General features: G+C 42.4%; 1 protein-coding gene across 1 annotated transcript; it reads left to right on the top strand.

The window, feature by feature from the left end:
- Positions 1-1,379: 1,379 nt before the first annotated feature.
- Positions 1,380-15,358, top strand: LOC127916970 (acyl-CoA desaturase-like). The gene is made up of 3 exons (XM_052500368.1): positions 1,380-1,639; positions 7,339-7,571; positions 8,521-15,358. Exons 1-3 carry the CDS (start codon positions 1,395-1,397, stop codon positions 8,724-8,726), a joined length of 684 nt encoding a protein of 227 aa, XP_052356328.1. The 5' UTR covers positions 1,380-1,394; the 3' UTR covers positions 8,727-15,358.
- The last annotated feature ends 4,780 nt before the right edge of the window (positions 15,359-20,138 follow it).

Consider the following 20,138-nt stretch of genomic DNA (forward strand, 5'->3'; position numbering starts at 1 on the left):
CTGAATACTTATAAAGTACAGAGTAAAGGGTCTGAATACTTATAAAGTACAGAGTAAAGGGTCTGAATACTTATAAAGTACAGAGTAAAGGGTCTGAATACTTATAAAGTACAGAGTAAAGGGTCTGAATACTTATAAAGTACAGAGTAAAGGGTCTGAATACTTATAAAGTACAGAGTAAAGGGCCTGAATACTTATAAAGTACAGAGTAAAGGGTCTGAATACTTATAAAGTACAGAGTAAAGGGTCTGAATACTTATAAAGTACAGAGTAAAGGGCCTGAATACTTATAAAGTACAGAGTAGAGGGCCTGAATACTTATAAAGTACAGAGTAGAGGGCCTGAATACTTATAAAGTACAGAGTAAAGGGTCTGAATACTTATAAAGTACAGAGTAAAGGGTCTGAATACTTATGTAAAAGTTATATTTCCGTTGTTGTTTTTTTCATACATTAGCAAAAATGTTTTTTTATTTTTTATATATATACTGTATATATATTTTTGCTTTGTCATTATGAGGTATTGTGTGTAGATTGATTATAATTATTTTTCAAATCAATTTTAGATTAAGGCTGTAACCTAACAAACGTTTGGAAGAAGTGAATGGGTCTGAAAATTTACCCAAGGCCCTGTATATGTCACATGCAATGTATTTTTGTCATGTAATTTGAGTTGACAACACAGCAAAGATTGAAAAGTACACTTCCTGGTTTTATTTCCTGGATTGGTCCTTGTTTGAAGCGAACAACGTTTAGGCCAATGTAATAATTCCATGCAGAAGCGTTTGAAAATAAACAAATTCGTTGGACCAGCGTCGCGTCGTTGATTCTACAGGATTAGCGATTTTAAAAAGGACTGCAAGTGAATTTTAGCCGTACTGAAAGTTCGCTATGAAAGTGGAGAATAAACACAATCGTAGTTCATTTCAGCTAACTACTCAGTAAACACAGAATAACTGTCGTTCTGGTCATTGAAACGTTTTTCAAATGATCGACATCCACTTTTATTACTTGATGTCCCGACCGCTGGTCACGTTCTTCAACGGTCATCCTGTAGAATCAGCACCGACACCGGTCCAATGAATTTGTTTCCTTTCGAACACTCCACATGGAATTATTCCACTGTCTTAACCAGTATGTTAACGACCTAGACATGGGTACACTCGAAATGGCTGCCAAGTCCACCCATTATGCCATCAGGCCCATTCTATGGATTCTATGTATTTGTCTTTGTGCCCCCCACTACATGGGTACACTCAAAATGGCTGCCAAGTCCACCCATTATGCCATCAGGCCCGTTCTATGGATTCTATGTATTTGTCTTTGTGCCCCCCACTACAATGGTACACTCAAAATGGCTGCCAAGTCCACCCATTATGCCATCAGGCCCGTTCTATGGATTCTATGTATTTGTCTTTGTGCCCCCCACTACAGAATGATATCTTTGAATGGGCTCGGGACCACAGAGTTCACCACAAGTTTTCAGAGACCGATGCCGACCCGCACAACGCCGTCCGAGGGTTCTTCTTCGCCCACATCGGTTGGCTCCTGGTGCGTAAACACCCAGACGTCATTGAGAAGGGGAAGAAGCTGGAGCTCAGTGACTTGAAGGCTGACAAGGTCGTCATGTTCCAGAGGAAGTAGGTGTTCCTTCCTGACGATCCATTTCAACCGTATTCCTTGAATTTTCTTTTTCATAACTGTTTCTGTTCACTGTCCTGTTCATAGTTAGATCACCAGTATGACTCCCCACTAAACCTGTCCTGTTCATAGTTAGATCACCAGTATGACTCCCCACTAAACCTGTCCTGTTCATAGTTAGATCACCAGTATGACTCCCCACTAAACCTGTCCTGTTCATAGTTAGATCACCAGTATGACTCCCCACTAAACCTGTCCTGTTCATAGTTAGATCACCAGTATGACTCCCCACTAAACCTGTCCTGTTCATAGTTAGATCACCAGTATGACTCCCCACTAAACCTGTCCTGTTCATAGTTAGATCACCAGTATGACTCCCCACTAAACCTGTCCTGTTCATAGTTAGATCACCAGTATGACTCCCCACTAAACCTGTCCTGTTCATAGTTAGATCACCAGTATGACTCCCCACTAAACCTGTCCTGTTCATAGTTAGATCACCAGTATGACTCCCCACTAAACCTGTCCTGTTCATAGTTAGATCACCAGTCTGACTCCCCACTAAACCTGTCCTGTTCATAGTTAGATCACCAGTATGACTCCCCACTAAACCTGTCCTGTTCATAGTTAGATCACCAGTATGACTCCCCACTAAACCTGTCCTGTTCATAGTTAGATCACCAGTATGACTCCCCACTAAACCTGTCCTGTTCATAGTTAGATCACCAGTATGACTCCCCACTAAACCTGTCCTGTTCATAGTTAGATCACCAGTATGACTCCCCACTAAACCTGTCCTGTTCATAGTTAGATCACCAGTATGACTCCCCACTAAACCTGTCCTGTTCATAGTTAGATCACCAGTATGACTCCCCACTAAACCTGTCCTGTTCATAGTTAGATCACCAGTATGACTCCCCACTAAACCTGTCCTGTTCATAGTTAGATCACCAGTATGACTCCCCACTAAACCTGTCCTGTTCATAGTTAGATCACCAGTATGACTCCCCACTAAACCTGTCCTGTTCATAGTTAGATCACCAGTATGACTCCCCACTAAACCTGTCCTGTTCATAGTTAGATCACCAGTATGACTCCCCACTAAACCTGTCCTGTTCATAGTTAGATCACCAGTATGACTCCCCACTAAACCTGTCCTGTTCATAGTTAGATCACCAGTATGACTCCCCACTAAACCTGTCCTGTTCATAGTTAGATCACCAGTATGACTCCCCACTAAACCTGTCCTGTTCATAGTTAGATCACCAGTATGACTCCCCACTAAACCTGTCCTGTTCATAGTTAGATCACCAGTATGACTCCCCACTAAACCTGTCCTGTTCATAGTTAGATCACCAGTATGACTCCCCACTAAACCTGTCCTGTTCATAGTTAGATCACCAGTATGACTCCCCACTAAACCTGTCCTGTTCATAGTTAGATCACCAGTATGACTCCCCACTAAACCTGTCCTGTTCATAGTTAGATCACCAGTATGACTCCCCACTAAACTGTCCTGTTCATAGTTAGATCACCAGTATGACTCCCCACTAAACCTGTCCTGTTCATAGTTAGATCACAGTATGACTCCCCACCTGTCCTGTTCATAGTTAGATCACCAGTATGACTCCCCACTAAACCTGTCCTGTTCATAGTTAGATCACCAGTATGACTCCCCACTAAACCTGTCCTGTTCATAGTTAGATCACCAGTATGACTCCCCACTAAACCTGTCCTGTTCATAGTTAGATCACCAGTATGACTCCCCACTAAACCTGTCCTGTTCATAGTTAGATCACCAGTATGACTCCCCACTAAACCTGTCCTGTTCATAGTTAGATCACCAGTATGACTCCCCACTAAACCTGTCCTGTTCATAGTTAGATCACCAGTATGACTCCCCACTAAACCTGTCCTGTTCATAGTTAGATCACCAGTATGACTCCCCACTAAACCTGTCCTGTTCATAGTTAGATCACCAGTATGACTCCCCACTAAACCTGTCCTGTTCATAGTTAGATCACCAGTATGACTCCCCACTAAACCTGTCCTGTTCATAGTTAGATCACCAGTATGACTCCCCACTAAACCTGTCCTGTTCATAGTTAGATCACCAGTATGACTCCCCACTAAACCTGTCCTGTTCATAGTTAGATCACCAGTATGACTCCCCACTAAACCTGTCCTGTTCATAGTTAGATCACCAGTATGACTCCCCACTAAACCTGTCCTGTTCTTTAGATCACCAGTAAATGACTGACCCCACTAAACCTGTCCTGTTCATAGTTTAGATGACCACTAAAGTCCTGTTCATAGTTAGATGATGACTCCCCACTAAACCTGTCCTGTTCATAGTTAGATCACCAGTATGACTCCCCACTAAACCTGTCCTGTTCATAGTTAGATCACCAGTCTGACTCCCCACTAAACCTGTCCTGTTCATAGTTAGATCACCAGTATGACTCCCCACTAAACCTGTCCTGTTCATAATTAGATCACCAGTATGACTCCCCACTAAACCTGTCCTGTTCATAGTTAGATCACCAGTATGACTCCCCACTAAACCTGTCCTGTTCATAGTTAGATCACCAGTATGACTCCCCACTAAACCTGTCCTGTTCATACAGTGCCTTGCGAAAGTATTCGGCCCCCTTGAACTTTGCGACCTTTTGCCACATTTCAGGCTTCAAACATAAAGATATAAGACTGTATTTTTTTGTGAAGAATCAACAACAAGTGGGACACAATCATGAAGTGGAATGACATTTATTGGATATTTCAAACTTTTTTAACAAATCAAAAACTGAAAAATTGGGTGTGCAAAATTATTCAGCCCCTTTACTTTCAGCACAGCAAACTCTCTCCAGAAGTTCAATGAGGCTCTCTGAATGATCCAATGTTGACCTAAATGACTAATGATGATAAATACAATACAAGATGTCATAGAGGATATGTCTCTGGTCTTCTCCACAGGTATTACTAGATGTCATAGAGGATATGTCTCTGGTCTTCTCCACAGGTATTACTAGATGTCATAGAGGATATGTCTCTGGTCTTCTCCACAGGTATTACTAGATGTCATAGAGGATATGTCTCTGGTCTTCTCCACAGGTATTACTAGATGTCATAGAGGATATGTCTCTGGTCTTCTCCACAGGTATTACTAGATGTAATAGAGGATATGTCTCTGGTCTTCTCCACAGGTATTACTAGATGTAATAGAGGATATGTCTCTGGTCTTCTCCACAGGTATTACTAGATGTAATAGAGGATATGTCTCTGGTCTTCTCCACAGGTATTACTAGATGTAATAGAGGATATGTCTCTGGTCTTCTCCACGGGTATTACAAGATGTAATAGAGGATATGTCTCTGGTCTTCTCCACGGGTATTACTAGATGTAATAGAGGATATGTCTCTGGTCTTCTCCACAGGTATTACTAGATGTAATAGAGGATATGTCTCTGGTCTTCTCCACAGGTATTACTAGATGTAATAGAGGATATGTCTCTGGTCTTTCCACGGGTATTACAAGATGTAATCGAGGATATGTCTCTGGTCTTCTCCACATGTATTACTAGATGTAGGATATAGAGGATATGTCTCTGGTCTTCTCCACAGGTATTACTAGATGTCATAGAGGATATGTCTCTGGTCTTCTCCACAGGTATTACTAGATGTCATAGAGGATATGTCTCTGGTCTTCCACAGGTATTCCACAGGTATTACTAGATGTAATAGAGGATATGTCTCTGGTCTTCTCCACAGGTATTACTAGATGTCATAGAGGATATGTCTCTGGTCTTCTCCACAGGTATTACTAGATGTAATAGAGGATATGTCTCTGGTCTTCTCCACAGGTATTACTAGATGTAATAGAGGATATGTCTCTGGTCTTCTCCACAGGTATTACTAGATGTAATAGAGGATATGTCTCTGGTCTTCTCCACAGGTATTACTAGATGTAATAGAGGATATGTCTCTGGTCTTCTCCACAGGTATTACTAGATGTAATAGAGGATATGTCTCTGGTCTTCTCCACAGGTATTACTAGATGTAATAGAGGATATGTCTCTGGTCTTCTCCACAGGTATTACTAGATGTAATAGAGGATATGTCTCTGGTCTTCTCCACAGGCATTACTAGATGTCATAGAGGATATGTCTCTTGTCTTCTCCACAGGTATTACTAGATGTAATAGAGGATATGTCTCTGGTCTTCTCCACAGCTATTACTAGATGTCATAGAGGATATGTCTCTGGTCTTCTCCACAGGTATTACTAGATGTAATAGAGGATATGTCTCTGGTCTTCTCCACAGGTATTACTAGATGTCATAGAGGATATGTCTCTGGTCTTCTCCACAGGTATTACTAGATGTAATAGAGGATATGTCTCTGGTCTTCTCCACAGGTATTACTAGATGTAATAGAGGATATGTCTCTGGTCTTCTCCACAGGTATTACTAGATGTAATAGAGGATATGTCTCTGGTCTTCTCCACAGGTATTACTAGATGTAATAGAGGATATGTCTCTGGTCTTCTCCACAGGTATTACTAGATGTAATAGAGGATATGTCTCTGGTCTTCTCCACAGGTATTACTAGATGTAATAGAGGATATGTCTCTGGTCTTCTCCACAGGTATTACTAGATGTAATAGAGGATATGTCTCTGGTCTTCTCCACAGTATTACTAGATGTAATAGAGGATATGTCTCTGGTCTTCTCCACAGGTATTACTAGATGTAATAGAGGATATGTCTCTGGTCTTCTCCACAGGTATTACTAGATGTAATAGAGGATATGTCTCTGGTCTTCTCCACAGGTATTACTAGATGTAATAGAGGATATGTCTCTGGTCTTCTCCACAGGTATTACAAGATGTAATAGAGGATATGTCTCTGGTCTTCTCCACAGGTATTACTAGATGTAATAGAGGATATGTCTCTGGTCTTCTCCACAGGTATTACTAGATGTCATAGAGGATATGTCTCTGGTCTTCTCCACAGGTATTACTAGATGTAATAGAGGATATGTCTCTGGTCTTCTCCACAGGTATTACTAGATGTAATAGAGGATATGTCTCTGGTCTTCTCCACAGGTATTACAAGATGTAATAGAGGATATGTCTCTGGTCTTCTCCACAGGTATTACAAGATGTAATAGAGGATATGTCTCTGGTCTTCTCCACAGGTATTACTAGATGTAATAGAGGATATGTCTCTGGTCTTCTCCACAGGTATTACTAGATGTAATAGAGGATATGTCTCTGGTCTTCTCCACAGGTATTACAAGATGTAATAGAGGATATGTCTCTGGTCTTCTCCACAGGTATTACTAGATGTAATAGAGGATATGTCTCTGGTCTTCTCCACAGGTATTACTAGATGTCATAGAGGATATGTCTCTTGTCTTCTCCACAGGTATTACTAGATGTAATAGAGGATATGTCTCTGGTCTTCTCCACAGGTATTACTAGATGTAATAGAGGATATGTCTCTGGTCTTCTCCACAGGTATTACTAGATGTAATAGAGGATATGTCTCTGGTCTTCTCCACAGGTATTACTAGATGTAATAGAGGATATGTCTCTGGTCTTCTCCACAGGTATTACTAGATGTAATAGAGGATATGTCTCTGGTCTTCTCCACAGGTATTACTAGATGTAATAGAGGATATGTCTCTGGTCTTCTCCACAGGTATTACAAGATGTCAGTGGTCCTGATGTGCTTCTCCATCCCCATGCTTGTTCCTTGGTGCCTGTGGGGAGAGAGTCTGTGGCTGGGCTACTTCGTGCCGGGTCTGCTGAGGTACACCCTGGTACTGAACGCTACCTGGCTGGTCAACAGTGCTGCCCACATGTGGGGAAACCGGCCCTACGACACCAACATCAACCCCAGAGAGAACAAGTTTGTCACCCTTAGTGCCATAGGTATGTTAGCTACCTCTTGCCATTTTAAAAGATCTTAAGATCTCTCATTAAGTCGCTCCTTTATAACATGGTAGTTATATCGTAGATGACTCTATACTGGGGTCTCCTGAGTGGCGCAGTGGTCTAAGGAACTGCATCGCATTGCTAGCTGTGCCGCTAGAGATTCTGTGTTCGAGTCCAGCCTCTGTCGCGACCGGGAGACCTGTGGGGCAGCGCACAATTGGCCCAGCGTCGTCTGGGTTGGGGGAGGGTTTGGTCGGCAGGGATGTCCTTGTCCCGTCACGCACTAGCGACTCCTGTGGCGGGCCGGACCGGGCGCAGTGCACGCTGACACGGTCACCAGGTGTACGCCGTTTCCTCCGACACATTAGTGCTTCCGGGTTAAGTGGCCGTTGTGTCTAGAAGCAGTGCGGCTTGGGGCCGGGTTGTGTTTCGGAGGACGCACGGCTCTCGACCTTCGCCTCTCCTGAGTCCGTAGGGGAGTTGCAGCGATGAGACAAGACTGTAACGACCAATTGGAAACCATGAAATTGGGGAGAAAACGGGGTAGATAAATGACTCTATATTACACAATTATCGCAGAACAGTAACCTAACAGAACGAGCGTTGATTTCTGTGCTTGTAATTACCTTCCTGGGTGATAATTAAACATGTGATGTATTTAACCTGCTGTCAGTTTACTTTGATTACATTTACATTTAAGTCATTTAGCAGACGCTCTTATCCACCTGTTTGTTCAAAGAGATCAAAAGGGGATTGGTTGTTCATTGTCAATGAAGAGCAAGTTTATGAATTTTAGGTTTTGGAGTTGACAGAAAATAATATTTATATAGTAGCTCTATATCAAACCATGTGTGGGTGTTCACATCTTACAAGATATCTTGAATATGTGATTCTGTGTAAATAACGGCCAACGGTTATCCTGATTGTGGTTTCCTGTCACTTGCAGGTGAGGGGTTCCATAACTATCACCACACCTTCCCATATGATTATGCATCAAGTGAGTTTGGCTGCAAACTGAACCTGACCACCTGTTTCATCGACTTGATGTGTTTCCTCGGCCTGGCAAAGGACCGCAAGAGAGTGTCCCCTGAAATAGTGCTGGCCCGGGCTCAGCGCACTGGGGACGGAAGCACCCGGAACCGGAGTGGCTAGGAGGTTGTCCCCAATCTCAAAAAAGCTCCAAAACAAAAACCAATGTAAAAAAACAAACAAAAATATATATATATATAAAACCGACAAAAGTTTAGTTTGCAGTGTAATTTTGAGAGATGCTTCTCTATCTTGTAGCTACAGTCACAGCTTCACTCTTCTCCTTTGTGAGCTTTTTACGGATTTCCTAAAGAGTGCTTAAAGATTCATGTTAGCTTTTAAAATAGGGACTTTAATCACCTGTTTCATTTCTTCTTCGCTGCAGCAAATAGTCTGTTGTGTGAAATGGTACAAATCTGTCTGTTGCCAAAGCTGGTATGCTGCCATTGGTCGAGCCTCCCTCAGTAGGCTGGAGGAGGTGTTCATGAGCTGTGAATGCTTCTTCAGCTGCAATGTTACATTGATGTTGCCTAGGCAATCAATCCAGAGTTTCTCTTTAATACTGCTGTCAAGTATTAAAGGAGAGATTTGAAAAATAAGAAAGCTTTAAAAAAAAAAAGAAGAAAAAAAAACATTTTAAACTTGTTTGTTGTGACACCTTTTAAATCTCCCGTCTTGAAGTGAAGCTGTCAGTTGTGTCCATAGCAACCAACACAGATACTTTTCTATTCTCAAAGTAACTGTCCAGTGAAAGTCTCACTTTTAAAAGGTCATATTCTGTTTACTCAAACCCAAAGAATGTTCCTATACTTGTATTTGTGGCCAAAAGCATAAATTGGGAGGAAGAAAGGAAAGAAAAACAAAACACTTCAAAACCTCCAATTCAAAGTTACATCTCAAACCGACGGTTTGCTATTTCCTCATAGAGTATGAGGTGCTGGCCAATCAGCGGTTTACTCACATGAATATTTTTAATGACCGGTAGATACGCCCACACCATTCCAACACAGAAAAGCTGCTTAATTTTTTTTTTAATTTGAAGGAAAACTATTTTATATTTCATAAAAAATCTGGAAGTTACTTTAATACTCAATGATTTACTGGATATTAATGAGGAATAGAGTCCTGAAACGTGGAAAACCATGTTCCATTTCATAGAGTATATGAGATTTATTAGGTTTCAACTGACTTGGTTGTTATTCAACATTGTTACAGTTTACAGCACAGTGTTTAAATGATACGGAAGGACTCTTACTTTATTGAGAGGGGTCGCAGTGGAACTGGATAAATGAGAGGGGTCGCAGTGGAACTGGATAAATGAGAGGGGGGCACAGTGGAACTGGATAAATGAGAGGGGTCACAGTGGAACTGGATAAATGAGAGGGGTCGCAGTGGAACTGGATAAATGAGAGGGGTCGCAGTGGAACTGGATAAATGAGAGGGGTCGCAGTGGAACTGGATAAATGAGAGGGGTCACAGTGGAACTGGATAAATGAGAGGGGTCACAGTGGAACTGGATAAATGAGAGGGGTCACAGTGGAACTGGATAAATGAGAGGGGTCACAGTGGAACTGGATAAATGAGAGGGGTCGCAGTGGAACTGGATAAATGAGAGGGGTCACAGTAGAACTGGATAAATGAGAGGGGTCACAGTGGAACTGGATAAATGAGAGGGGTCACAGTGGAACTGGATAAATGAGAGGGGTCACAGTGGAACTGGATAAATGAGAGGGGTCGCAGTGGAACTGGATAAATGAGAGGGGTCACAGTGGAACTGGATAAATGAGAGGGGTCACAGTAGAACTGGATAAATGAGAGGGGTCACAGTAGAACTGGATAAATGAGAGGGGTCACAGTAGAACTGGATAAATGAGAGGGGTCACAGTAGAACTGGATAAATGAGAGGGGTCACAGTGGAACTGGATAAATGAGAGGGGTCGCAGTGGAACTGGATAAATGAGAGGGGTCGCAGTGGAACTGGATAAATGAGAGGGGTCGCAGTGGAACTGGATAAATGAGAGGGGTCACAGTGGAACTGGATAAATGAGAGGGGTCACAGTGGAACTGGATAAATGAGAGGGGTCGCAGTGGAACTGGATAAATGAGAGGGGTCACAGTAGAACTGGATAAATGAGAGGGGTCACAGTAGAACTGGATAAATGAGAGGGGTCACAGTGGAACTGGATAAATGAGAGGGGTCGCAGTGGAACTGGATAAATGAGAGGGGTCACAGTGGAACTGGATAAATGAGAGGGGTCACAGTGGAACTGGATAAATGAGAGGGGTCACAGTGGAACTGGATAAATGAGAGGGGTCGCAGTGGAACTGGATAAATGAGAGGGGTCGCAGTGGAACTGGATAAATGAGAGGGGTCACAGTGGAACTGGATAAATGAGAGGGGTCACAGTGGAACTGGATAAATGAGAGGGGTCACAGTGGAACTGGATAAATGAGAGGGGTCGCAGTGGAACTGGATAAATGAGAGGGGTCGCAGTGGAACTGGATAAATGAGAGGGGTGAAGCTGTTCTGGCAACCCTCCCAACAGAGTTCCAGACACGTGTAGAACCTATGCCACGGTGAAGCTGTTCTGGCAGCCCTCCCAACAGAGTTCCAGACACGTGTAGAACCTATGCCACGGTGAAGCTGTTCTGGCAACCCTCCCAACAGAGTTCCAGACACGTGTAGAACCTATGCCACGGTGAAGCTGTTCTGGCAACCCTCCCAACAGAGTTCCAGACACGTGTAGAACCTATGCCACGGTGAAGCTGTTCTGGCAACCCTCCCAACAGAGTTCCAGACACGTGTAGAACCTATGCCACGGTGAAGCTGTTCTGGCAACCCTCCCAACAGAGTTCCAGACACGTGTAGAACCTATGCCACGGTGAAGCTGTTCTGGCAGCCCTCCCAACAGAGTTCCAGACACGTGTAGAACCTATGCCACGGTGAAGCTGTTCTGGCAACCCTCCCAACAGAGTTCCAGACACGTGTAGAACCTATGCCACGGTGAAGCTGTTCTGGCAACCCTCCCAACAGAGTTCCAGACACGTGTAGAACCTATGCCACGGTGAAGCTGTTCTGGCAACCCTCCCAACAGAGTTCCAGACACGTGTAGAACCTATGCCACGGTGAAGCTGTTCTGGCAACCCTCCCAACAGAGTTCCAGACACGTGTAGAACCTATGCCACGGTGAAGCTGTTCTGGCAACCCTCCCAACAGAGTTCCAGACACGTGTAGAACCTATGCCACGGTGAAGCTGTTCTGGCAGCCCTCCCAACAGAGTTCCAGACACGTGTAGAACCTATGCCACGGTGAAGCTGTTCTGGCAACCCTCCCAACAGAGTTCCAGACACGTGTAGAACCTATGCCACGGTGAAGCTGTTCTGGCAACCCTCCCAACAGAGTTCCAGACACGTGTAGAACCTATGCCACGGTGAAGCTGTTCTGGCAACCCTCCCAACAGAGTTCCAGACACGTGTAGAACCTATGCCACGGTGAAGCTGTTCTGGCAACCCTCCCAACAGAGTTCCAGACACGTGTAGAACCTATGCCACGGTGAAGCTGTTCTGGCAACCCTCCCAACAGAGTTCCAGACACGTGTAGAACCTATGCCACGGTGAAGCTGTTCTGGCAACCCTCCCAACAGAGTTCCAGACACGTGTAGAATCTATGCCACGGTGAAGCTGTTCTGGCAACCCTCCCAACAGAGTTCCAGACACGTGTAGAACCTATGCCACGGTGAAGCTGTTCTGGCAACCCTCCCAACAGAGTTCCAGACACGTGTAGAACCTATGCCACGGTGAAGCTGTTCTGGCAGCCCTCCCAACAGAGTTCCAGACACGTGTAGAACCTATGCCACGGTGAAGCTGTTCTGGCAACCCTCCCAACAGAGTTCCAGACACGTGTAGAACCTATGCCACGGTGAAGCTGTTCTGGCAGCCCTCCCAACAGAGTTCCAGACACGTGTAGAACCTATGCCACGGTGAAGCTGTTCTGGCAACCCTCCCAACAGAGTTCCAGACACGTGTAGAACCTATGCCACGGTGAAGCTGTTCTGGCAGCCCTCCCAACAGAGTTCCAGACACGTGTAGAACCTATGCCACGGTGAAGCTGTTCTGGCAACCCTCCCAACAGAGTTCCAGACACGTGTAGAACCTATGCCACGGTGAAGCTGTTCTGGCAGCCCTCCCAACAGAGTTCCAGACACGTGTAGAACCTATGCCACGGTGAAGCTGTTCTGGCAACCCTCCCAACAGAGTTCCAGACACGTGTAGAACCTATGCCACGGTGAAGCTGTTCTGGCAACCCTCCCAACAGAGTTCCAGACACGTGTAGAACCTATGCCACGGTGAAGCTGTTCTGGCAGCCCTCCCAACAGAGTTCCAGACACGTGTAGAACCTATGCCACGGTGAAGCTGTTCTGGCTGGTGGTGGCCCAGCGTTCTATTGACACGATGTTGGTGTTGTTTTTATTTTGCCAGTTACCTCTATGTGCCCATAATGTGCCATTGGTTGGACATGTCTAGTGCAGACTTACCATAGAGCCGTTATTAACCCCTTGTAGCTGGATAATGCTGTTTAGCAAGCTACTTAGGTCATACGATTGTACATGATTTTAAAACGTTTTCAGACATTTAGCAGACGGCTCTTATCCAGAGCAAATTACAGGAGCAATTAGGGTTAAGTGCCTTGCTCAAGGGCACATCGGCATATATAATATTTTTTTCTTCGCCTAGTCAGCTCTGGGATTCGAACCAGTGACCTTTCGGTTACTGGGCCAACGCTTAAAAGTGTGGTCTTTGTCATAACCTAAACAAATGCCCTGATTTCCCTGACACTAGCTAAATAAAGTCAATTAGTTGTTACCGGAGACAGTCGTATAGCAACAGATAACATTGACACGGAAGCATTGTGTTTGTCTCAGTAAAGGTAGTAACACGTGCAGTAGGCCCAGGTGTTATTTGGACGATAGAAGATCTAGGGGCTGTTTGGATCTTCTACAGAGGCTCAGATTGTGATTTAGGAGCTTGTTCAAGAGGGGAGTTACTTTTCATTCAACTTGAAAGATTCTGTTTGTATGTTAACTTGACAAAATGTTCTTTGTGTATTTTGTGTATTTTTGTGTATTTTTTGCCATTTGTGGTTTTCATTTACTGAAAGAAAATGGCATGAAAATGTATTGCTTTTAGTACTTTTTTTCCTTTGGCAGTAGCACAGAACTTCTCAAATGAATTATTTGAGCACCTTTTTAAACAATTTTAAAGGTTCGAAAGCAGCTATTTTTATCGCAATGTCTAGCATTTCTGGGTAACAGTTAACTAACTACCTTACTGTGATTGTTTTCAATTAAAATGGTCAAAAAGAAAAAAGAAAAATAGCTTTGTAGCAAAGAGCAATTTCTCAAGCAAATGTTTAACTTGAACTGTCTGGAAGTGGTTCTGAGTGGGGAGGGGGAAACTGAAAACGAGCTGTTATTGGCAGAGAGGTCTGGAACTCTCTTTCTTATTGGTCGATTAACTCATTTACCACATGGTGATGTCACCATGTCAGGCCGAAACTCCCTCTCACCAAAACAGGCTGAAATTTCAGGCAGTCTTTTCAAACAGCTCTTACCACTAAAAGGAAATATATATAAATATATATATATATATATATATGTATATATATATATATATATAAAACACAGGAAATCACATTGTTGACTGTACTTAAAAAGACTGAGTCGGGATACTCTACTACTGCCCAATGCCTTATGATTACAGTAATCCATTCCTGATCCTTTCTGTGTTCACATCACATTTAGTTTGGTTAAAAACAGCCAAAGGCAAAAATGACAGGTACCACAATGCAGATCTAAGTGTTTTAGTTCCATCAGATATGAATGAATTGGTGGTTTATTGTATTGAATGTACTTTAGTGGACAGTGGCTGAGTCCCATAGACGTGCCAACCTGAAGGAGGTACAGAGACAGGACATGATATCTGCCTGGAACTTTTGAACAAAAAGGGGCTTTAATGTTAGCCTGGTCCCAGTTCCGGATTGGTTTGTGCTGTAGATCAAAACAGCTGTAGGAGTTGGATACAAAGCACACGTTGATCTGAGAACAGGATACTTTAATGTTAGCCTGGTCCCAGTTCCGGATCTGTTTGTGCTGTAGATCAAAACAGCTGTAGGAGTTGGATACACAGCACACGTTGATCTGAGAACAGGATACTTTAATGTTAGCCTGGTCCCAGTTCCGGATCTGTTTGTGCTGTAGATCAAAACAGCTGTAGGAGTTGGATACAAAGCACACGTTGATCTGAGAACAGGATACTTTAATGTTAGCCTGGTCCCAGTTCCGGATCTGTTTGTGCTGTAGATCAAAACAGCTGTAGGAGTTGGATACAAAGCACACGTTGATCTGAGAACAGGATACTTTAATGTTAGCCTGGTCCCAGTTCCGGATCTGTTTGTGCTGTAGATCAAAACAGCTGTAGGAGTTGGATATAAAGCACACGTTGATCTGAGAACAGGATACGATACTTTCATGTGAAATGCTACTGAGAACTAATCGTAGAGTTTTACTGAACTGCAAATTATTACAACAAGTCATTCAAATAATTATCTTGCAGTATTATTCAACAATCCCCAAATAAATATGGTTAATTCTGTCATGTTGAGGGAAGCAAAACTGTTATCATTCTTATGTTCTGGTATATGTAAAATGTGAAATATTTTCAATAAATGTATAATTAAATGAATTGTTGTTGCTCTACTGTTTTGCAGTGCAGTTATTTTTTCCAGTATTCTTGAAATGCCTTAGCAACAGTCTGACACATTTTGCCTTAGCAACAGTCTGACACATTTTGCCTTAGCAACAGTCTGACACATTTTGCCTTAGCAACAGTCTGACACATTTTGCCTTAGCAACAGTCTGACACATTTAGCCTTAGCAACAGTCTGACACATTTTGCCTTAGCAACAGTCTGACACATTTTGCCTTAGCAACAGTCTGACACATTTTGCCTTAGCAACAGTCTGACACATTTTGCCTTAGCAACAGTCTGACACATTTAGCCTTAGCAACAGTCTGACACATTTTGCCTTAGCAACAGTCTGACACATTTTGCGAGGAATGTTGTAATGCACTGGAAATAGAAGATTTTCTACAGGTGGGAAATATACTGTGTTGAAGATGCTGTATGTTCCTGTATTTAAATGCCACATTGATATTAATTAATATATTGTTCAAATGCCCAGTCAAATAAAAAATACATTGTACCTTTTGCCTAATCTGTAAGTAAAGTTGTAAATAATAAATAATCTCAATAATAACAGACCTGATAATAAGCCAAAGCACAATCAACACGTCAAAGACGAGGGGAAATGAACTTGAGTCGTGTATTCACCAGTGCACACTGTTTCAAAACGTTTTGTAACAGAAAAGGAAAACAAACGTTTCTTATTGGACAAGTTACGGTGGATCAGTGGTCCCTAAACTTTTTATAGTCCTGTACCCCTTCACACATTCAACCTCCAGCTGCGTACCCCCTCTAGCACCATGGTCAGTCTCAAATGTTGTTTTTTGCCATTGTAAGCCTGCCGCACACACACACTATACGATACATTTATTAAACATAAGAATGAGTGTGAGTTTTTGTCACAACCTGGGAAGTGACACAGAGCTCCGATAGGACCAGGGCACAAATAATAATATAATAATAATCAATCATTTTGCTCTTTATTTAACCATCTTACATAAAACTTTATTTGTTTATCAAAAATTGTGAATAACTCAGCTTGAAAGGATGCACATAACTCTGCAATGTTGGGTTGTATAAGAGAGAGTTTCCGTCTAAAATCATTTCCCACACACAGTCTGTGCCTGTATTTAGTTTTCATGCTAGTGAGGGCCGAGAATCCTCTCTCACATAGGTACATGGTTGCAAAGGGCATCAGTGTCTTAACCGCACGATTTGCCAAGGCAGGATACTCTTGAGCACAACCCAATCCAGAAATCTGGCAGTGGCTTCTGATTAAATTCAATTTTCACCGAACCGATTGTTGCAATTTCAATGAGGCTCTCTTGTTCAGATATCGATCGATAAGTGGACTAGAGGCAGGGCATGAAAGTTATATAATGAATCCAGTTGTTTGTGTCGTCCATTTCAGGAAAGTACCTGCGTATTTGCTCACCCAACTCACTCAAGTGCTTTGCTATATATCACATTTGACATTGTCCATTTGCTATATATCACATTTGACATTGTCCATTTGCTATATATCACATTTGACATTGTCCGTTTGCTATATATCACATTTGACATTGTCCATTTGCTATATATCACATTTGACATTGTCCGTAAGCTTGAGTTCATTTGCACACCAAAAAATCATACAATGATGGAAAGACCTGTGTGTCGTCCTTGTTAATGCAGACAGAGAAGAACTCCAACTTCTTAAAACTTCTTTGGGATCGGTGTCCCTTCCATGGGACGGTTGAGCTAATGTAGGCTAATGCGATTAGCATGAGGTTGAACTAATGTAGGCTAATGCGATTAGCATGAGGTTGAACTAATGTAGGCTAATGAGATTAGCATGAGGTTGAACTAATGTAGGCTAATGAGATTAGCATGAGGTTGAACTAATGTAGGCTAATGAGATTAGCATGAGGTTGAACTAATGTAGGCTAATGCGATTAGCATGAGGTTGAACTAATGTAGGCTAATGCGATTAGCATGAGGTTGAGCTAATGTAGGCTAATGCGATTAGCATGAGGTTGAACTAATGTAGGCTAATGCGATTAGCATGAGGTTGAGCTAATGTAGGCTAATGCGATTAGCATGAGGTTGAGCTAATGTAGGTTAATGCAATTAGCATGAGGTTGTTGATATTGTCAGAAAGCCTAAATTATTGTTAATCTAACTGCACTGTCCAATTTACAGTAGCTATTACAGTAAAATAATACCATGCTATTGTTTGAGGAGAGTGCACAATTTTGAACATGAAAAGATATTAATAAACAAATTAGGCACATTTGGGCAGTCTTCAATACAACATTTTGAACAGAAGTGAAATGGTACATTGGATCAGTCTAAAACATTGCACGTGCAGTGCTGCCATCTAGTGGACAACATCTCAATTGCACCTGGGCTGGAATAATACATTATAGCCTTTATCTTGCATTTCAAAGATGATGGTACAAAAAAAAGAGCAGTTGTTTTTTTTCTTTGCATTATCTTTTACCAGATATATTGTGTTATATTCTACTACATTCCTTTCACATTTACATTAACTTCAAAGTGTTTCCTTTCAAATGGTACCAAGAATATTCATATCCTTACTTCAGGTCCTGAGTTACAGGCAGTTAGATTTCAATATGTCATTTTAGGCGAAAATGTTAAAAAGGTGCGGATCTCAATTCATCATAGCCTCAATTTTGTCCTGCACATTGAATATAGTTGCTGAGAGTCCCTGTAATCCCTAGATTCACATCATTCAGGTGAGAAAAAAAATATCACCCAGATCGGCCAGTCGTGTGAGAAACTAGTCATCATGCAAGCGGTCAGACAAGTGAAAATTATGGTCAGTAAAGAAAACTTTAAGCTCGTCTCTCAATGAGAAAAACATGTCAATAGTTTGTCCCTTGATAACCAGCCCACTTCTGTATGTTGTAAAAGTGTTACATGGTTGCTGCCTACATCATTGCATAGTGCAGAAAATACACAAGAGTTCAGGGGCCTTGCTTTAGCAAAGTTAACCATTTTCACTGTAGTGTCCAAAACGTCTTTCAAGCTGTCAAGCATTCCCTTGGCAGCAAGAACCTCTCTGTGGATGCTGCAGTGTACCCAAGTGGCGTCGGGAGCAACTGCTGGCACGCGCGTTACGACTCCACTATGTCTCCCTTTCATGGCTTTTGCTCCACCGTCATCGGGGGGGGGGGTAACGGATGTAAAACGCTATTTAGCACGCACCAACTAGCGGTGGTGCGCGCTAAATAGCGTTTCAATCGGCGACGCCACTTGCTCTGAGACCTTGAAGTAGTGGTTCCCCTCTGTTACAGGGGCAGTGAAACGAGGCTACTCAGGCAAGGAAAAAAATCACCCAAATGTTTAGCCCTGTTGGAAAATATTATATTTTGCGTACCCCCGACGGCATTGCGCGTGTACCCCGGTTTGGGAATTCCTGCCTGTTTCAGCCCAACATTAAGCCACGGTATCTAGGATTTCATAACACGCCTCTGTTAGCTATCCCAACAAGACAATTCTCATCGGACCCGGGATTCAAACCTGCAACCCGTATTATTTTATTAAGGTAATAATAAGGGATTCCTGTTGAAATCCATAGACAAATATACAGGTCAGTTTGCTTATCTCTCCCTCAACGTCAACAAAAGGAAGGAGATGATCGTGGACTACAGGAGACAGCAGAGTGACCAGATCATGAGATCAGGAAAAACTCCAGGCCCGAGAAAAGACACGTACTAATTTTTCCACACCACTTTTGAACACGTAGTGCCACCTCTGGCTCATTCTGACGTCTTAATATCTTGCTCTTTATTATTATTATTTATTCTTTAACCTTTGGATTATGTGCGTATTGTTATTTTGTATTGCTAGATATTACTGCACTGTTTGAACTAGATACATAAGCATTTTGCTGGAACTGCGATAAAACGGTACGTAGCCGTACTTCAATGAGATTTGATTCCACTTAAAACATCATCTGGCTCAATCATGGGGCCCCATAAGGGCAATTCAATTCAAAGGGCTTTATTGTCAAAGCAAGTTAAATAAATCATATAAAATGAACAGTAAACATTACACTCGCAAAAGTACCAAAGGAAATAGAGACATTTCAAATGTCATATTATGTCTACATACAGTGTTGCAACGAATACAAAAGGGAAAATGAATAAAAAATAAATATGGGTTGTATTTACAATGGTGTTTGTTCTTCACTGGTTGCCCTTTTCTTGCTGCTGTGATGGCACACTGGTATTTCACCCAATAGATATGGGAGTTTTCAAATTCTTTGTGGGTCTGTGTAATCTGAGGGAAATATGTGACTTGCCTAGTTAAATAAAGGTAAAGAAATAAAATAAAAAATATGGTCATACATTTGGCAGTTGGTTCGGAAGTGCAGCTCAGTTTCCACCTCATTTTCTCTTGAGAGCCATGTCTGCCTATGGCGGCCTTTCTCAATAGCAAGGCTATGCTCACTGAGTCTGTACATAGTCAAAGCTTTCCTTAAATTTGGGTCAGTCACAGTGCTCAGGTATTCTGTGACTGTGTACTCTCTGTTTAGGGCCAAATAGCATTCTAGTTTGCTCTGTTTTTATGTTAATTCTTTCCAATGTGTCAAGTAATTATATTTTTGTTATCTTATGATTTGGTTGGGTCTAATTGTGTTGCTGTTCTGGGGCTCTGTTTGTGTTTGTCAACAGAGCCCCAGGACCAGCCTGCTTCTCCAGGTTCATCTCTCTGTAGGTGATGGCTTTGTTATGGAAAGTTTGGCTCCATCTAGTAGGCAATACCAGCGTGACCCCACCACCT

The sequence above is a fragment of the Oncorhynchus keta genome, unplaced genomic scaffold (genome assembly GCF_023373465.1).
Source record: "Oncorhynchus keta strain PuntledgeMale-10-30-2019 unplaced genomic scaffold, Oket_V2 Un_contig_10364_pilon_pilon, whole genome shotgun sequence".
Classification (NCBI taxonomy): Eukaryota; Metazoa; Chordata; class Actinopteri; order Salmoniformes; family Salmonidae; genus Oncorhynchus; species Oncorhynchus keta.